Source organism: Topomyia yanbarensis, chromosome 1 (assembly GCF_030247195.1).
Source record: "Topomyia yanbarensis strain Yona2022 chromosome 1, ASM3024719v1, whole genome shotgun sequence".
NCBI classification, from domain to species: Eukaryota; Metazoa; Arthropoda; class Insecta; order Diptera; family Culicidae; genus Topomyia; species Topomyia yanbarensis.
The window spans coordinates 96,018,100-96,029,892 of NC_080670.1; the positions used below are offsets into that span (position 1 = coordinate 96,018,100).

The 11,793-nt window shown below is 41.8% G+C and overlaps 1 protein-coding gene across 1 annotated transcript; it reads right to left on the reverse strand.

The window, feature by feature from the left end:
- Positions 1-2,786: 2,786 nt before the first annotated feature.
- On the reverse strand, positions 2,787-5,530 carry LOC131696402 (uncharacterized). The gene is made up of 2 exons (XM_058984946.1): positions 4,878-5,530; positions 2,787-3,411 (listed from the first exon to the last, which is right to left on the reverse strand). The coding sequence occupies exons 1-2, from the start codon at positions 5,528-5,530 to the stop codon at positions 2,787-2,789; spliced, it is 1,278 nt and encodes a 425-aa protein (XP_058840929.1).
- Between the last annotated feature and the right edge of the window lie 6,263 nt (positions 5,531-11,793).

The following is an 11,793-nucleotide window of genomic DNA, read 5'->3' on the forward strand; positions in this document are numbered from 1 at the left end:
GAATAGCAGACCCGGAGAAAGTCACCCGAATCGAGTCTGACGGAGAATAAGTTGTCTTATCACCTTCAGTTTTTGCGGAATACAATTGCTTGCATTCCAGAATCTTTACCTGTTGAAGTGAAGGGTCCTTAAAGCAGCCAACCCCGTACTTCAACAGGTCTTCGCACTTCAGACCCGGTTCGGCGACGATTCCATCGATCTCCACTGCCCTACAAGGCACATGCACCCTGAATTGCTTCGTAAAACGCTCGCTGCGAGCAATCTGGTTTGCCTGATCGAGGTCATTTACTATAACGCGTATCTTATTAGCTCGAACACGTGTTATCTGAGCTACGGACGGGTAGTTAGCAATCAGCTCCCGTGATATTTCTAGAATATTGGGCGATTTCGTGTTGGGCCGGAAATACACTACCCAGGGTCTATTTGAACTGGCTGGGTATGTTTTAATACGGGGAGGACTGGAGGAATCAGGGGAGGGAGTAATTTCGGGTTTATCCGGTAAATCCATGGGAATATCATCCCCATCCAATGTTACTTCGCCCTCGGCCATTTAGGCACGAGGATAACACGTGGTGTAAACGAAAGATGAAACTTATATTCAGGGGAAAGGGAAGAAGTAGAGACCGATCGGGTAAAGGGACATGAAAGAAAAAAAATACTTAGCTTATATAGCGGCGATTCCAGGTATTCTGGTATTCACTTCACCAGCCTAGACACCGGCGAACAAAGACTGCCTTGAACAATGGTTGACCTTCACTGACAATATTTATTCTTATTCACTTTATGCACGGCACCAGAAAACGAACTGCTTCGATCGAGAGCTCGAAAATTTGACGTTGTCCAATTTGAACTTTGGGAGGTGTATATATATATATATATATATATATATATATATATATATATATATATATATATATATATATATATATATATATATATATATATATATATATATATATATATATATATATATATATATATATATATATATATATATGTCCATGATGAGACTGAGGAGACTTGATCCCATCATTGTAACTCAAAGGGGGATCAGAATACATTAATGGAATATACTATAAAGTTGCGTAGTTTTATCTAAACATAAATTTCATTAACACAGAAAAAAGAAGTTGGACTTTTGTGTAACCGAATTTTTACCGATTTAAAAAAAAATCGCAGAAGAACTGAGGAAGATTTATTTTCTAAATTTTCAAACTTTTATAAAATTGATAAAATCACCCACTACATATTCTACTTTTACATACAGAATTACAGGAGAATGTAAATTATATGAATACGTTATGATTGAGCTGATTCTTTTGTTCAACTATATTTTTACTAAAGTTTGCTGGAATAGATGCTATGGGTTCACTTGATCCCTTCAAATTCGTGGAGATTTGATCCCCTTCGCCATACTTCATACAAACCACTGAAAATAACCAAATTCACACCAGAACAATTGAAGTCATTGTTGTCATAAAAAATGTCAAAAATGAACACTTCATCGTAAAGAAACATAACTGTAATTGTTTACTACAGTATACGTAGCAACCATTCATCCCACATTTGACGTTCCTCAACCATAATAAAGACAGCTTTCAAATAATTGCACGGAGATTTGGGGAATTCGTAAAAAAATCAGGTGAGAGATGCTTAATATGTAGTAACAAAAATAACAATTTCTAATCATAACAATTTAATCAATACTACAATCCATTTATAAAATTGAATGGGGTAATGTACCCGTTTTTGCCCTATTAAGAAGGGTACCACATTATTACAATAATAATTTTATTATTTCAGCTTCTTTGATTTGTTATTAAGGTCCATTTTTTATTTCGATTATAGAGGTTTTAACGTTAAGGTCATTCGCCTCTTATTAAGAGCCAATATAATAACAAAATTGTCTTGAGAATGGTGAAAATCTTCTGTTTGAGCGCAGCAAAATCTCTAATCGAGTACCCCCATTATCGCAATACCATTGGAGTCAATGCGTCGAGCAAAGATGGCAGACGCTGCTCTAACCCAAGGCATCAGATGGGTAGGATGATAGTAGAAACAGGGCAAAAATAGGCTTATTACCCTACATGCTCTTTTAAACACGTTTTCATAAAGGAATCAAGTGTCCCCAAATTAGGGATCGAGTCTCCACTAACCTAAGAATTTTCCATTTTTTTGTTGTTTTCCAGAAATGCTCATAGCTCATGTCCAGTATAATAAATAATCCACGTAATTTTTTTATGATTATTAGTCATCCTTAGAAGCAATATAGAACTACAAAAAATATATAGTTTTTTATCATTCCACGGAGTTGGACTGAAAAATAAAAAAGGGGATCAAGTGTCCTCAGTCTCCCCTACTGTATAATGTATTACAGATTCTTCACAAAGTATCGAGCTCGTTAATGTATATGAACGCACCAAATTGCTTTGAGCCACTTACCAAGCGACAGCAATAGTACGATAATCGCTACCGAAATATAAGCTGCCGTGTTTTACGAAATTAAAAACACTCGGTACGGTGCCTGCCGATGTCAGAAACACTTCGGTTGCGGTGCCTGCCGATGTGAGATGCACCTCGGTTACGGTGCCTGCCGAAGTCAGAAACACTCGGGTCGGTGCTTTGCCGAAGCAAAGAGCACGGTGGTTGCACTGGCACCGACACCGGTGCCTTGGTATCGGCGACTGGTGTCTGCTGTTGAGCACTGGTACGGCGTGCCAACTTCAATGCTCTCGGCGGCATCTTTATTGGTGGAAGTGGCCACCGTGCAGCACCGTTCGGCGCTTTTACCATGCCTGGTAGACGCATGCTCCCATGTCTCGCTCGGATTCATCACTGTAGCCGTGCAGGTAATAGCGCGACGCTCCCTGCGTGCCGATTACTCGACGAGGTACCTGCAATGAATTGAGATCAGAAAGGCTTTGCACAAACACTAACCAATGTTGAACTAACTCACCGGGGGGAGTTTCATCCCAGGTCACCTTCAGCTCCCACAATTGTTGCATGACCATCTTTGCTTTCACGACGATTGAGGCCAATAGTCCAAGCGGGTCGAAAATACTGGCGATTTGAGAAAGCATGGTCCACTTAGTGGGCTGAAAGATCTTGTTCGGTATGTTTGAAAACTGGAACTGGTCGCTGCACGGCTGCCAGTGGATGCCGAGGGCCTTGATAGTGCGTGTATCGTTGATTTCAATCGATGTTTGCATTTCGAGATCGGCGGCTGGAACACCGTCGAGCACTGCTGCGCTGTTTGATGCCCACTTCCGCAAGTAGAATCCACCGGAGGCAAAAATCGTTGATAACTGCAGTCGTAGTAGGATGGCTTCTTCTTCGGAATCAGCGCCAGTTAGAACATCGTCCACGTAGGTTCCCTTTTCTGCTTTCTCAACCGCCGTCGGATGCTGTCGTCTGTGCGATTACAACAGTTGTTGTACGCATTTTGTCGCCAAATACGATGCACCTTGTTTGGGTCCCCTCTCATTGTTCTATCCCGGGCAATGAAAAGGCCGACTCATTAGCAAAGGTGGGCGCATTAAATGGTGACATATACGAAAGACCAATCTGCTTCAACGAATTTTTTAGTATTTGTCGTCAGAGGACGCTCAACAGTTGGCAAACCTCGTGGAGCAATGGGGAACTTGGACGATGGCTACATTCGATTATCCCAAAGGTACCAACGAAGCCTTGGTTCGGGGGGATGGATGTGGGTCGGGATTTTATTCGTGTAATGTCCCGACTTATGTCCAATCACTACACCATGGATGCGCATTTGCGGCGTATTGGGCTTGCGGAGAGTAGTCTGTGCGCTTGTGACGAGGGCTATCACGACATCGAACACGTTGTCTGGGTGTGCGCCGGGTATTGTGACGCCAGGTCTCAGTTAAAGGAATCCCTTCGGGCCCGAGGTAGACCACCCAATGTACCAGTCCGAGATATGCTGGCAACTCGTGATTTCCCCTATATGTCCCTTATTTATACCTTCATAAAAACGATAAATATCCCAATTTAGCCCCTCTCTTTTATTTCTCGTTTTTAGAGTTTCCTCCTGCCTTGTGGAACCGATCAGCTCCAGAGTGCCACTATGTAACCGCCATCGCCCTTACCACTACGCCTGCATAGAAGGAAACTGAAGCGAGAGCGACTCGAGGTCCGATGACTTTTGAAGGATTCCCCGCGGGTCCGAAGAATACCATCCGCCAATCCGGTACTCGACGACTTACTAGACTGAGGCGCAAATTTGATACGCTGATCTCCCTCCCCCCCCCCCAGCCGTTCGAGCGAAAGTTGCAAGTTTTGCTCTTCTTTCCCTGTCTCTCCCCTGTCCTTGATACAACTGCTGCTACACTGATGCGGAAATAAGCCACCCTTTGAATATCTTGACCAAGCATAAGTTTTAGTTAAAAAATTCAAATTAGTATTCTGTATTCCTAGTTTTAAGATAGCTATAATTTTTACTCTTTATTGAAACTCTTGTCCTCCATCTTGTAAATAGAATTGAATCCCTAGTTTTAAGATTTCTGTGAAATTTCTCATAAATATTTGTTCCCCCTTTTGTGTACTAAACTATATTGTTAGTTTTAAGATAACCGTAAAATATTTCGTAAAATACTATTACTCCCCCTCTTGTATATCAAAGTGAATCCCTTGTTTTAAATTTTTTCATAAAAAAATCTTTTGGCCCTCTTTTGTATATTGAATCTTATTTCTAGTCTTAAGATAGCTGTAAACTTTCTTTTCCTTTGTAAAAAAAATATTTCAACGTTGTAACCTCCTAGTTTTAAGATATCTAAAATGTAAAAACAAAAGCATTTGGCACCGCCAAGCTAACGCATTTGTGCCTATCAAATAAACGAAATGAATAAAAAAAAAAATACGATGCACTTTTGGTTCCGTATATGACAGTATTCAGCGGATACTCGCTTACCGGCTCGTCGCTCGACCATCGCCAAAGGATCCGTTGAAAGTCACGATCCGCTTCGTGGATTTCAACCATACGATACATTTGTTTTATATCACCGGTGACCACAAATGCCGGCAAACGAAACCGAAGAAGAACGTTGACCAACGAGTCTTGTAGAACGGGCCCGGCCATAAGCACGTCATTAAGTGATTTAGTGCTGGTCGTGTTCGCTGAGGCGTCAAAGACGACGCGACATTTTGTGGTAGAACTGGCTTCTTTGACTACACAATGATGGGGGAGATATACGCTATCTTTGGGTGCTGGGCACTCAGCAAGCGTCATATGCCCGAGTTCGAGGTACTCCCGAAAAAAAGCATGATATTCGTGCTTGAGTTGAGGGTTTCGATGTAATTTTCGCTCGATGTGGCTCAAACGTTTCTCAGCCATTTGCCTCGAGTCGCCAAGTTGACTCGGTGGGTGCAGAAATGGTAGCCGAACTGTAAACTTCTCGCTGGCATCCCGAACGGTATGTTTGAGAAAATATTCTTCGCACAGTTTTTTCTCCTCACTGAGATGAGATGAAGTTTCAACGTACTCCTCAAGCTCCCAAAAGCGTCGCAATTGCATCAGTTGACGTCAAAAACACGTTGAAATTTTACTCTGCGGTAAAACGCTGGTATCTCGATAACGACCAGCAACCACCCACCCTAATTTCGTGTTTTGCAAAGTGGGGAAGCTGTCATCGGTGCTGAGGGTGATTTTGCCAGGTTCGAGCAGCTGAAAGAAAAGTTCAATGCCGAGCGGACGTTGATCTTACCAGGGCGATGAAACAGAGGATCAGCAAGGTTGATGGAGGAAGGAATTGGCCAACCGTCGATATTAGCTTGATTTACAGATAGTGTTTTAGTGATCCTATTTAGCACCATACATGGAACGGTAGTGTAATAGTCTGAGCAGCGGGATGCAATGGCAATTTGCACGCATTTGTCTGCGTGTGCAGGAGTGGATGATATTCTTTCTAAGTCCATGTCTGCTTCCACCAGATCAAGGCCGAGTTCGTTAGAAAAGCTCTCGCTGATGAAGCTAATTTGGGACGCGCAATCTAAAACAGCGCGACAAGCGTGTGGTCCAAAACGTTGATGGCAACAGTGGCAAGCAGAACATTGGAGGCATCAATATTAGTGGCTAAATCAAGGGCCAAAATTAGCGATTGGGCGGCCGGATTACCACTAGCATAAGCAGTGTACGATGTTGACGGAGTTTGTTGAAAATTTGGTGGCTCAAGAGCGTTGTGCAGCAGGGTATGGTGGAGTAAATCACATTTTCTGCAGTTTCCAGATTTGCACGTTTCACCGAGGTGCTTCCTCAAACAACTGCGACATAATCTTTGTTTGCTGACAGTAGCTAATCTTTCCTCGGTGCTCATGTGCATAAACTTGCCGCATTGGTAGATTGGATGTGATGATTTTCCGCAGACGTCGCAATTTAACGATGGATTGGTGGCGACGAAAGTTGCGGCTCCTCTGTACTGTGGTTTCACGGGAGGCTTGTAGGTAGCAGCCGTCCGTTGCCTTGCTGGGTGTGCCGACTGCAGAGCAAAGCTACGTGATTCGATGAAGTTGAGAAAAGATTTTAATGTGATCTCCGCTTCTGGAATATCAGCCGTCCTTTGACACCATAGCTCTTAGTCTCATGATCCAATTTTTCTACAAGAATGAATAGAAGCCACGTGTCACGATCCTCCCTGTGCATGGCTTGAAGGGCTCGAGCGACCTCGTCTGAAACGTGGTGCAATGAACGTAAGCCGTGGGCAGATGCTGATGTCAAGGCTGGTTGGCTTAGAAAACGTTCAATGTGTTTGTGAGCAATTTCGAGCGGCTTGTCGTAGCGTGATCTCAGCTTTAGCGAAGCAGGCGCGTAATTTGCGTCTTCAATCTTGAGGTGCGAAATGAGCGAAGCAGCCTCACCAGACAGATAAGTCTTAAGGAAATATAATTTTTGACTATCCTTTTGCGATGGATTTTGATCAACCATGCTTTGGAATAGATCGATAAAGGACAGCCACTCGAGATAATTACCGCAAAATACAGGCAAATTCATTCGAGGTAACTTTAGGTCTGACGACGGCATTTGCGCTGGAGTAAAATTAGGTGCTGCAGAATTTTCACCAGATACGGGCGCCATTCTAGCAGTCATCATGCGAAGAAACTCGGCCTGTTTTTGAGCGAGTTGATTTATAACGTCATTTTGGGACGACGAATGCATTTCTGCAAGGCTATCACGATTTTCAATCACTTTTAGTATCTTCAATAGACGATTTTTCAGCGTGATATACGCCTCTTCGAATTGGCACAGTCGCTCAATGGCATCATCATACATTTCGACGTTCGCACTAGCATCTAAGATTCTTTTGTGCACTGAACAATAAACAGCCCAAATATCATGGAGCGCGTCCAATTCTGGTTGCACATCGACTTCTTCAGCCGTTTTTGGATTGAATTTTAGCACTAAATCCGTCACGCGTTTGAGTCGCGGCTCAAGTGATTTTCGCTCACGAATGAGCTTTTCCATCGTCATCAAATTCGCGCACTAGAGTTCACTATAGACACCTTTGTTCTCACAGTGTGATTTTGTACGATCACTGTGTCACGGATTAGCAGTACCAATAATGGCCTGTTCGGCAGGAAACGGGGCCAACGCACACGACACGGAAAATGATCGAGATAACGCGGTTCACGACGAAACTCTTCGCGAATCCGGCTCGAAAGACCATATGGTTCTGTGAGGTCGAAAGCGATAGCGAACCGTCGAAAAAAGGGCGCGTTTCGGTATGAAAATACAACGATGGGTTTTGTTTTACTAAGAAAGCGATTTATATTTCCCTTCCCCTTTTATACCATTCAATACAAGTGCAAAACAATTTATAAGTGTATATATAGAATGAAGTGGTACAATTTCCATTATTTCAAACATGTGCAGCTAGATATGTAATTGGTACTAGTGTTTACAGTCACACGCACGATGTGGGGAGTGCCCTTAAATCAGGCCACGACAGGAAGAAAAATTAAAATACCTGCAGGACTCAATGTTACCTATGATGATTGCCATATTAAATTCTACCTCCATGTTTGAAGCGTTTCAAGCGGGTTGGGAATTTGCTAACAAAATTGTAATGAAATTAAAGTTTAACAATGACTTTAAATAATCATTTAAATTTATTAAATTGGAATGCTTGTTTATTAAAAACGTGCGAAGACAAATTTTTCAACTTCTTGAGGATACATAATGTGCATATCGCCGTTGTGACCGAAACTTTTTTAAAACCAAATATTATACTGAAGAGTAACTCTAATTTTGTTATTCATCGATTTGATCGAATTGTTGGATTCGGCGGAGGAATCGCAATAGCGGTTAATCGCAGGATCAAACATTCCGTTACGCCATCTCTTGACACCAAGGTGATCGAGAGTTTGGGTATCGAAGTTGAAACTGATCTTGGTATCATTTTTATTGCTGCAGCCTATTTGCCTTTTCAGTGTACTGGCGAGCAAATTAATTTCTTGAGAGGAGGCTTACAAAAACTTACAAGAAATCGGTCGAAATTCTTCATAGTCGGTGATTTTAATGCCAAACACCGAGCCTGGAATAATGCTCAAAGCGATTTCAACGGTAAACTACTTTTTAATGTTTGCTCTGCTGGTTATTATTCAATTTTGTTCCCGAATGGTCCTACGTGCTATTCGTCTGTAAGGAATCCATCAACAATTGATTTGGTTTTGACAGATCAAAGTCACCTTTGTAGCGAATTGATTACACATGCTGACTTTGATTCTGATCATCTTCCACTAACTTCTTCACTTTCTCAAGAAGCTGTTTCCAATCCCATTAGCTCAGTGTTCAATTATCACAAAGCGAATTGGGAAAGGTACAAAACTTATATTGAGAATAATTTTAATCATGACCTTGATTTACAAAATAAAGCTGACATTGATACGGCATTACAAAATGTAAGTATATCTATAGTTGATGCTAGAAATTTATCAGAACACAGAACAACACAGAAAAAATTTAATACTCCTATTATTGACGACGATCTTCAACTTCTGATTCGCTTGAAGAATGTTCGAAGACGTCAATATCAACGTTCTCGTGATCCTGCTATGAAATGTATCTATCAGGATCTACAAAAAGAAATTAAGCATAGATTCACACTCTTAAGAAATGAAAATTTCGCGAAAGAGGTTGAACAAATCAAGCCAAATTCTAAACCTTTCTGGAAACTTTCTAAGGTTCTTAAGAAACCTCAGAAACCAATTCCAGCTTTGAAGGAAGGTGACCCAGAGCTGCACAAAATCATGACTATCACTTTTTCTTCAACATGTACGCAAAGCTTCAGTCACAAATCAAAATGATCGTCTTTTTCAGTTGAGAGAACTTGAGCAACCGAAACTGAGCAACAGTGACGAGGGAGAGTGAGAAAAAAAATGACGGGGCGCAGATAGTCGAGTCAAGTGACAACACACAATGATAATTTCTCTTTCTTTTTTGTCTACCACGCGAATTCAACAAGGGTAGTTTTTATTCAATAAATAATCACCATATACAATTCAATCACTAGCCAGTGTTTATTGACCCTTCGCACTTGCCTTAAATTCGATCGAAATCAGCAACATACTGATAGTTAAACTTAAATCATACTTATTGCGTATATGCTCCTGAATTGGTAGTAATGCATGTTGTTTTTGACCTGGTTTACTGCAAAAATATTTATCGGCAGACAGAGCATATTTTTAACTAACCGAACACACCAACATGATCAAAACATAACATATATTTCTTTTGATTTCCTTGCATTTTAACCCTGCCTACTGTGATTATGTGCTCTAGACTGCGAATAAACAGAAGTTAGTTTTATGTTATTAGGGAATCCCATAGAATACAGAATGAATATTATATTATTGATTATGACATTACATGAGCAATTTACGTGGCTTACAACTCATATCAAAACTGTGACAGAAAATGAAAGACAATATTTCTCAAACAATTTTCGGTTAGCAACCAAACCAATTGTTTAATAGGTAATATATTTGAACTGTAATATTGAATTCCAGGCTTGCATCGTGCAGAATTTAAAATTTCTTTTGCTAGGCTTAATGACAATAATTTTTAAAACTGACTGTCATCGAGAGGCTTCAGTCAAACTGAGTGAACAAAAGAGCGAAAAGACAGAACATTTTTTTCGCAAAGGCACTCACGTAGTATGACTGACACTATATGTTGCTGTCACAGTGTGAGAACTTATACGGAAAGAGAGTCGAATATGAGTACTTGCGACCGTGTAGGAAGGTTTTCTGTTTACGGTTACCGAATGCAGCACTGCTCTTAAAAGCCTTCTGATACGTTTTCTCCCTATAGTGCAAACATTTTTGAAGCAGTTGACTACTAAATGGCCCCTCCTTGCAGCGATCGTATCCTTCGATGGCTAAGTCATCGAACGAGGTCACCGATTCGATCACTGTTCTACAGTGGAACAGCAGAAGTATCCTCCCGAAAATCGATTCCTTTAAATTTTTACTAAATAGTCTAAAATGTGATGCTTTCGCATTATGTGAAGCTTGGTTAACTTCCGATATAAATCTCAACTTCCACGACTTTAATATAATTCGTCTGGATCGAGAAAACCCCTATGGAGGAGTACTTTTGGGGATCAAAAAGTGCTATTCTTTCAACCGAATTAACCTCCCTTCGACACCAGGCATTGAAATTGTCGCTTGTCAAGTTTTAATCAAAGGTAAAGACCTTTGCATTGCTTCCATCTACATTCCTCCTAGAGCCTCGGTAGGGCACCGAACGCTTTGTAATATCACGGAATCCTTACCGGCACCGCGGCTAGTTCTGGGAGACTTTAACTCGCACAGTACGGTATGGGGCTGTCTTCACGATGATAATAGATCAACACTAATCCAAGATCTTTGCGACAATTTCAACATGACCATCTTAAACACGGGAGAAATGTCGCGGATTCCTACACCACCAGCACGCGCAAGCGCGTTGGATTTATCGCTTTGCTCGACATCGCTACAGTTAGATTGCATGTGGAAGGTAATCCTTGATCTCCACGGTAGCGATCATTTGCCTATCGTGATTTCAATTGCTAACGGTTCAAGACCATCGGAAACAATCAATGTCTCGTATGACCTCACACGGAACATTGATTGGAAGAGTTACGCGACCGCGATATCCGTTAAAATCGAATCCACTCAAGAACTTCCTCCGGAGGAAGAGTACAGGTTTTTGGCTGGCTTAATTCTCGACAGTGCGAATCAAGCTCAGACTAAACCAGTACCCAGCGCGAATACCCATGGACGGTCTCCCACCCTGTGGTGGGATAAAGAGTGCTCAGAGCTGTACGCGGAAAAATCCACTGCATATAAAGCCTTCCGGGAAGACGGGTTACCCGCTAGCTATCAACAGAACGCGTCGTTAGAAAGGCGAATGAAGAGTCTAATGAAAGCCAAAAAACGCAGTTATTGCCGCCAGTTCGTCGACGGGTTAACGAGAGAAACAGCGATGAGCACTCTTTGGGGTACGGCTCGACGTATGCGTAACGAAAACAGTACCAACGAGAACGTGGAATATTCAAACCGTTGGATATTCGCTTTCGCCAAGAAGATCTGTCCGGACTCTGTCCCGGTACAGAAAACGTGCCGCGCCGCGTCTCCTCCCGATACCGCGAACGAAACACCTTTTTCGATGGTGGAGTTCTCACTTGCTCTCTTGTCATGCAACAATAACGCCCCAGGGTTAGACAGAATCAAATTCAACTTGTTGAAGAATCTGCCTGATACTGCAAAACGGCGCTTGTTGAATTTATTTAACAAGTTTCT